At 43.3% G+C, this 9,279-nt stretch overlaps 1 protein-coding gene across 1 annotated transcript; it reads left to right on the forward strand.

Moving 5' to 3' along the window:
- The first annotated feature begins 2,063 nt into the window (after positions 1-2,063).
- LOC149177697 (uncharacterized) lies at positions 2,064-7,814 on the forward strand. The gene is made up of 2 exons (XM_089421845.1): positions 2,064-3,446; positions 3,582-7,814. The coding sequence occupies exons 1-2, from the start codon at positions 2,064-2,066 to the stop codon at positions 7,812-7,814; spliced, it is 5,616 nt and encodes a 1,871-aa protein (XP_089277971.1).
- The last annotated feature ends 1,465 nt before the right edge of the window (positions 7,815-9,279 follow it).

Consider the following 9,279-nt stretch of genomic DNA (forward strand, 5'->3'; position numbering starts at 1 on the left):
ATAAATTTTTAATACAATCAGTCTTATATATATATATATATATATATAGATCTTCCTTTTCTTGCTACATAATAATACCATTGGAAATTCATGGGTTGTCAAAACCTTGAGCCCAAAAATTCCCAACTATAAATGGATTATTTTACCTCAATTTTATTTTAATTATTAATTTTATTTTATTTTATTTATATTTCTATTTTTATGTAATTTGAACGATTCAAAATGTTTACATAACACTATGGGATATTATAACATCTCTTCCATATGGGGCTAGAGGGCACCTTTGGGCGCAAGTAAAAAAAATCATTTATTAAATTCTCTCTCTCTATCTCTCTTTATATATATATATATATATATATATATATATATATATATATATATATAGATATAGATATATATAATTTTACATTGCAAATATCAAATGATTATTCTTACTATCTCTAGCTTGCCACCTAGGAAACTAGACCAAAGGCAGAAGAATATGGAGTCTAGGGAAGCTAATTTTAACCTTAATTGATAATCCAAAACTATAAGGTGCATAGAGATAGTGTTGCCCCACCATTGGAGGAACCAACAACAAGAACCAAAATGGGCAGCCTTTAGAATCTATGACATCTAGGTTAACAAGGAAAGGAAACTAGACATATACTCTAAAAATAAGATATTAATGACCCAAATGGGAAAGCATGAGAAACAAGGATTGAAACCATGAAATATAAAAAACTTGAGCATCGGGAAGAAAATGAAGTGTCGAGGTTGAGGGGATGCTCAACCTTCCATGAAGATGGAATTGGAGAGTTGGGTGATGATCCCATCTCAAGCCTGGGAAGCCTCCCTTCCACATCCAAGATGGGATTCCTAAGCTTGTCCAGTTTGTGCATGAGGTTTATGTGAATTTGTCTCCTATCTAGAAGAATATTTTCCAGCAACAACTTAACATGCCAGTACATGTCCACTTTATGAATATAATGGTTCTTACGACCTTTGGAGTTACTTGTTTAGGTACCTCAAGAGATTATGATTACCATGACCTATCAATGCAAGGTGACTTGTCTTTCCTACTAAATTTCTGCCTCTACAAGTTAAATTTCCCCTTGGAAGTTTGAGAGGTGAGGGGGTGTTCATGAAAGCTATGGGTCGAGGACTTGACACATAGTCTCACTCTCGAGCCTCTTGAAGCATCACAACCTCCACCTTTGCATCAACATCGAGTTTGCTAGTGGGTCATTGTTGTTAGATGCAACAATAATTCATAGAGACTGGGATGGAGCTCAGTGGATATTTGTAAGAGCCTAGTATGGAATAATTTAAACATAATGTCATGCCAGGTAGGTTACACTGGTGGCGGGCTCAGGGAAAGTCCCTCTCCATCTGAAAAAAACATCAGGGGAGGAGGGAAAGCCAATGGGGTAGGAGAGTGCACCCACACTCGGAAAACCAAATGATAATCAAAACTCATGGCATACAAAGGCAACATCAGGAGGAGGCATCGAAGGAGCAACAAGAACACCAACAAGTTACCCAAGAAAAGGAGCATACAAGATTGGCTTGAGATATGAAACATAATACATGTCAAGGGGGATTTACCACCCTCTTTGCAGGGTGAGATCCCATTAATGTGTCCTGAGAAGGTGGCATGCATGAAACTTGGGCGGTGGGAGGGCCGATTATTTCAAAACCAATCGGCATCAGTGCAACCATAATACACCCATCAAGGAGAAAATTTTATATTTACAAATAAGTAAAAATGAAATTATATAGTTTAAAATTGTTGGTGCGGGAGAGGTGCGAGAGGATGCTGCAGGTCGAAGAACCGAGGCGACGGTGAGAGTTTCGAACTAGGGTTCACGGGTGTGCAGGCCTGACAGAGTCGACGGTGTCAGGGATCGGCCCCTGTGACGAGGGACGGAAGCCGTAGACAGGGTTTCGGCCTTTCTGTCCACAACGACTCTTAACCCAGGTATTTCTTTAGAAAACCACGTTTTAAATCTAGCTGATAAATACTGATCGGGATGGACGAGACTGGGGGGGGGGGTGCAAACCCCTCCTTCAGAAATGTAGTGATGGGTGAAACCAGTGCAGAAGGAAACCTCAATGGAAACAAGGAAAACATAGCCCCGGTAATGGGCAATATCTGGCAAAAGAGGATGAAAGGTAAATGCCTTCCTCGAGCTCAGAAAAAACCTAGGTATATCATACCCTTTAATAAACTGGAGGAATACAATAGCTATATGAAGGACCATGCATTAATCTGCAAATTTATTGGCTACTGGCCTTCAGAAAAGGAGCTGAACAGATGGATAGAACTGCGATGGAAACCCCGAGGCCATATAGATCTGAAACTAGGAGCGAAGGGTTTCTTTACGGCTGTATTCACGAATCTGGAAGATAAGAACAGAATTTTTGAGGAAGGGCCGTACTTCCTGAATAATGCAGGTCTGTTTATGAAACACTGGGAGGAGCGGTATAACCCTGAAAAAGAAAAGTTAATGGATGCTCCGGTATGGGTTAGGCTGTTTGGGTTACCGGATGAGTTCTGGGACCCGGAAATCTTGGAAGGTATTGGAAACTCAATAGGTAGTTTCGTGAAGACTGCAGAGGCCACAAGAAGAGGGAAGTACAATGCCTTTGCTAGAATTTGTGTCTTCATGAACTTAGCTGAACCTCTCCCGGAAAATATTGACCTGGAATACCATGATGAAGTCTGGACGCAAGCGCTCGACTATGAACACATCCCCTTCCGTTGCCGGAAATGTCATGAATATGGCCACTTATTTAGGAACTGTCCATTGAACAAAGAGGAAGGAGAGAGGCCAGGAAAAGATAGAGCAGCAGATAGAGAGGAAGGCTTTCAACAAGTCTTTAGAAAGAAGCGACCAAATAAGGAAAACCTGAAACCCAAAACGCAAGAAACCCCCAGCACTATCAAAAGCCAAAATAAGTTCCAGGTATTGCAAGATAATGCGGAAGGGTTCGAAGTAAATCTGAATGACGATGAAGAGCCAGAGAACTCGCCAATGGAGGTTGCCCGAGAAGAGAAAGAGAAAACAGAAAGTACATACAAACCAAACAAGGAACAAACAGAGGAAAAAGAGACAGAGGAAACAATGGAGTCGCACATGGAAGTTGAAAACCAAATGGAAAATGAGGCTGAAGAGGAAAAGTTAATGAAGAGACTGCTACAGGAGTGGAAGTATTTAGATAGCAGATTTATACCGGAGAAACAAAAACAGTTATTCAAAGAGGCCTTCCAGAAATACAAGGAACGGAAGGAGGAAAACATGGAGAAACAAATTGCAGAGGCTGGGGAACAGCAGAAAGAAATACAGGAAATGGGAAATTTGGGAAAAAGCAGCAGGAAAAGAGGCCGGAGAACGCTAAATGAAACTATACAGTCAGTGGGTGAAACACTGATCAACTCTGGTAAAGTGATACCTCTGTCAGAGGTATTTTTCCCCGCCCTCCAAAAGTTTTAAATGATTGTTGTTAGTTGGAATATTAGGGGCCTACACAGTAAGGGGAAGCAAAGATATTTGAGAGATAAACTCAAAAAAGAAAAACCCAGCATTATAATACTGCAGGAGACTAAAATTGAGGCAAACCAGTTAGAAGAAATAATTGAGAGAAATAGATTGAATTACAAAGTCATGGGACAGGATGCCATAGGCGCGGCTGGAGGATTAGCAATATTGTGGAACCCAAATGAGGTACTTCTGGAAAAATGGACTAGCATGCATGGAATCTTAACCGGGATGGGAAGGATAGTGGGGACCAAGGAAACTGTAGCCGTCACAGGGGTATATGGACCCACAAACCCTGCTGAAAAAGAAAACTTTATCAACAGTCTAAAAGCGACCCGACAACTTTTTTCTGGACAACCTTGGATCATTGGAGGAGATTTTAATCTCATCCGATCCCTGGACGAGAAAAAAGGGGGAGTCCGAAGGCTGGATCAATTCATGAATAAGTTCAATGAACTGATAGAAGATCTACGAGTAGTGGACATGAAAACCATCAATGGAATCTATACATGGAATAACCGAAGAGGAGGTAAGAATCAAATTGCTACAAAACTAGATAGATTTTTAATATCTGAAGATATCCTGAACAGAGATATCTTTGTCGAAGCCAAGATCATCCCCTCTTTGGGCTCAGATCACTGGCCAATCCGATTGGAAGTGGACATTAAAAAGATCCAGGGTAAGAGACCGTTTCGTTTCGAAGCATTCTGGTTAAGGGATCCGAACTTCATCAAAAAGGCAGAGGAATGGTGGAACCAAAGCCGAGTGCAGGGTAGAGGAAGGATGCACACGTTTCATCTAAAGCTGAAAGACTTGAAGATAAAGATTAAGAAGTGGAACAAAGACGAATTTGGCAATATCATAGAAGACAAGCAAAAATTGGAAAAGGAAATGGAGGATATCCAACAGAAAATAATTGTGGAAGGCAGGACTGAGGAAAGCATCGCCACAGAAGGGGCTCTACTGGGCAAAATGGAGGAAAGAAGAAAACAAGAGGAAATCCTATGGAGGCAGAAATCTAGAGTTAAGTGGCTGCGCGAAGGGGAAAGAAACACGAAGTTTTTTCATCAGGCAATGGTTAAGCACAGACAGGGGAATAGAATTCTCTCCATTAAAAGGAATAATGGTACAAGGGTTGTAGAACAAAAGGAAATCGAGCAAACTTTAGTCGAGCATCATAGAGGAATTCTCTCCGAACCCCAAGTAGATAGAGAGAGAGCTATACAGGAAATCTGCACTGCTATTCCCAGACTAGTTACGGAGGATCAGAACAAAGCCTTAATGAGAATGGTTACCTTGGAGGAACTGGAGGAGACAGTGAAATCAATGCGGAAAGGTACAGCGCCAGGCCCGGACGGCTTTACAGTCGATTTTTACCAAGCTGGCTGGCATTTTCTTGGGAAGGAAATACTAGAGTTGGTAGAAGAATCAAGGGTGCAACAGAAGGTATGGCCAGCTCTTAACTCAACCTTCTTTACTCTAATTCCTAAGGGTGAAAACATGGAGGATGCTAATGGCTTTAGACCAATAGCTCTCTGCAATGTAATATATAAGATCATAACTTCTCTTATTGCCAGACGATTAAAACCCTTGCTAGGGAGCTTAATATCGGCGGAGCAAACTGGTTTTGTGGAGGGGAGACAGATCTTGGATGGTTTAGTTGTCTCTCAAGAAGTCATCCACTCCCTCAAAGATAAAAAACGGAAAGGAATGATGATTAAGCTTGATTTATCCAAAGCCTATGATAGGCTCAACTGGAGATATCTTGAGAGAGTGCTTGCATGCTTCGGCTTCCACAAGAGATGGATTACTTGGATCCATAATCTCATCTCGTCTCCAAACTTTTCAATTTTAGTCAATGGAAACCCATCGAATACGTTTAATGCCTCCAGAGGTATTCGTCAAGGGGATCCACTGTCTCCTTTCCTGTTCATTGTGGCAGCAGAGGGTCTAGGAAGGTATATTACTAAGGAAAAAGTAGCCAACAGATTAAAAGGCCTTCGCTTATGGGGAGACAGACTCCCCCTCACGCATCAACAATTTGTTGACGATATAATGCTCTTTGGGGAGCCAACTGTTAGGGAAGTCAGACATCTGAAGAAAATCCTTGACCTGTTTGCTGAAGCATCGGGACTAGAAATTAACAGGGAGAAATCATGTGTTTTTATCTTCAACACGGTGGATCAAGTGAAGACTCATCTCATCAGAATTCTTGGCTTCAAAAAGGGTGAACTCCCTACCAAGTATTTGGGGAACATGTTAGACTTCACGACAAAAAGATTGAAAAACTGGCAAGGAATCTTAGACAGAATGAGGAAAAAAGTCTCGAGCTGGGCTTTCAGGGTCCTGAATATTGCGGGCAGAATTGTTTTAGCTAAATCAGTATTACAGGCTATACCTATTTACCCCCTATCAATAATGGCGGCCCCGAAAGGAGTTTATGGGAAGATAAGAGAAATCATCAGAAATTTCATTTGGCGAGGGTCGGAGGAAAAAAGGAAATGGGCCCTGGTGGCCTGGAATCAAATTACAGAGAGAAAAGAGAAAGGTGGATTGGGATTAAAAGACCCAGAACTGCTTAATCAAACCCTGGGAGCTAAACTCTGGTGGAGGTGGGTACAAGGGGGAAACGACCTCTGGAAATCAATATGGAGAACAAAATATAGAATGTCAGACTCTCAGTTAGATATTCTAAGGCAAGAGGAAATGCCTCGCGGATCTGCGGTGTGGGAGCTGGCCAGCCAGAATAGAGACATTGTTAAGCAACATGCTTTCTGGGAAATCAGAGGAGGCAATGAGGCTCACTTCTGGGATGACAAATGGCAGCAAAGGGAAAGATTGACAAATATACAGAGCCTTCAATCAATTAGGGATAGTATTGAGGGGAATAGATCAAGTGTCAAGGATTATTGGAAACCTGTCACCATGAATGACTGTTGGAGATCATGGCAGGATCCCACAGAGTGGGATCAAAGCCTCAATCCAGACCTACAGATAGCTTTCAAAAAGGAAATGGATTCACGGAAAATCAGGGTAAGGGAAGGAAAAGATATACTACGCTGGGGTAACACCATGAAAGGACTTTTCTCAGTAAAGGAAGCCTACTATCTCGCAAATCCCCTCAATATCAATGACGGACATCAGGGATGGAGGAAAATTTGGGACCTAAACTGGTGGCCCAAAGTAACCATTTTTGCTTGGATCGCTGTGAAAAATAAAATTCTTACTTGGGACTGCATCCGGAAACGGGGATTCTCGGGACCGTCGCGCTGCTACCTGTGTAACAAACAAGAAGAAAGTAGAGATCATATCATGATTCAATGCCCGTTTATCAAACATCTATGGTCTTGCGTCAAACATACCTTTAATAAACATGGGGTGGAGATTAGCGATTTCAACGAACTGGTTCTTCATTGGAAAGAGGAAACATTCAAATGCAGAGTCATACAGAGAGCTTGGAATCTTGCTTCAGGTTTTGTAATATGGCTGGTATGGAAGGAACGTAATGCTAGAATCTTTAAAAGCATTAATAAAGAGCCGGAGAAAATTTGGGACCAGGTGACAGAGGCTCTACGAGAAACCATTCTAGTAGAGAGATGGCAGGATGAAGATTGGAAAGCAGATTTAGAAGAACAGGAAATTTTACGCAGACTAAATCTGAAATTGGAAATGGTGCAACACCAATTCAGAAAAGGGCAGAACATGCAGACTAAAAGCCCAGACAAGTTCACTTATCCCAGGGATCAATTCGTCAAGCTAAATTTCGATGGGGCCTCTAAGGGTAATCCTGGAGATGCAGGGTTTGGGGGTATATTCCGTGACAGTAGCAAACAAGTAAGATGGATATATGCCGACTGGGGAGGCAATATGACTAACAATGAGGCTGAATTCTGGGCGCTCCACACTGGATTGAGAATAGCTATCAGAAATGGGTACTCTAACTTAGAAATTTCGGGGGATTCCCAAATTGCCATTGAAATGGTCAAGAAGCTCAGGAATGGCAAAGGATGGGACAAGGTGACTAAGAGCTGGCGCACAGCAGGTATCGTTCAGGAGATAGAGGGTATGATCAAAAGAATAGATTACTGCATCTTCAAGCATGTCCGAAGAAATGGTAATCAACCCGCCGACTGGCTGGCCAACTGGGGCAGCAAAGGACAACAGAGCAAGATTGATAGCCAATGGAGGAATTCGGCGGCTAACAGGGAATGGAAAGATCTAAACACGCTCATTAAGGCCGATCATGATAGCGCCATCGGGGATTACACTCAGATTAATGAAAGACATCAGTAAACGGCAGAGACACGATCGAACTACAGCCGAAGTTCGATTGCTGAAGGTGACGGTGTTATCGGGGAACACACTTCAATTAATGCAAGATAGGACCAATTGGCAAAGTTATGATCGAACCATGACCAAAGCTCGATTACATCAGGTGCTAAATGGCATACCAATACACACAATGATGAAGCACGATGTGAAAGAAGGTACAGTGGCGGCAGAGGGGATGAGTACCAAGGAATACGCAGTCGATGCGGTCATTAAGACGCATTGGATGAACGGAGAAATTAACGAGGTGCCCGGACACAGAGAAGCAAATATGAGTATAGATGGAACGTTTGGCGATAGTGGAGTACGGGATCCAGATAGGGCGAGGCCGAGAACCCAAATCTGGACACCATTATATAGTCACCACAATAGAAACAGGCAAATTATAGAGAACGGGAGTCAGGGAAACAACCACCTTTACGGGATAATTCGGAATTGTCTGCAGAGTCTCCATCGGAGGCAGTCGAAGAAAGGAAGTATTATGAGAAGAAGGAGCGGCGAAGCTGTAAGAGAGATGGAGCCCCGTCCGAGAGGCCGTGAAGCAAGGGAGCGGAAGGAAATTGAGGAAGAACGGGAGCAAGGAAGGGGCAAAGGCCTCCTAAATCGGGATCCCCCAATCACAATTTGGGATACAGAGGATGACTCAGACGGAGATGACGAAGGCGGCTCTGGAAAAAGACCCAAGGAAACACAAAGGAGGAGTTATCAGGGCAGTACGCCCCAAACGGAGATGAAACCGCCCAGGCAGCCAGTTTCTGAGGAAAGACGCTCGGGGCTCCGGAAGAGGGGTCGACCACCGAGCAGCGGACAAAGCAGAACGAGGAAGGAGGAGGGTGACTGCGGAAAGACCGAGTTTGAGGTTGGCGAAAACTCGGGCAGACGGCAACAGCGACAAACAAAGCAGAAAAGGACTGTCATGCACCAGATACGAACGACAGAAAGGGCATTTCAGAACAATGCAGACCCCGATATTCGCAAAATTATGCAATTTTTGGAGGAGGAGGCCATCCAAGAACAGTCAGCAGACGAAATGGAGGAGTGGGCTTCAATCCTCCATGACCCGGGACATACTCGTGGGCGCAGGACCCTGTTTAAACAATCCCTCCATATGTATTGGGTTATGAAAGGCCTGATGGCGAAGGCCCTGGAACAGGTAGCCAAAGAAATGGCGGATCTGCTCCAGAAAAAACCAGAGATGAGAAGGGAGCTAACCCATATTCGCAGAACCCAGTCACAGCAAGAGGAGAAACTGGACGAGATACTCTGCCTACTGAAGGGCGAGCGTCAAGACCCGGTTCAGGAAGATGGTGTGGAGCACCCCGCGCAAGGAGACGACCGCCCGGTGGACACGGCAAATGCATGAAGACAGATATGTTTAGTTTGACTACTGATGGTCCCGATTTTGTTTCTAGCGTTTTAAATGAATAGT

The sequence above is a fragment of the Pinus tabuliformis genome, chromosome 4_1, assembly GCF_031772625.1.
Source record: "Pinus tabuliformis cultivar Carrire ecotype Pingquan chromosome 4_1, CPIR1, whole genome shotgun sequence".
In the NCBI taxonomy this organism is placed as follows: Eukaryota; Viridiplantae; Streptophyta; class Pinopsida; order Pinales; family Pinaceae; genus Pinus; species Pinus tabuliformis.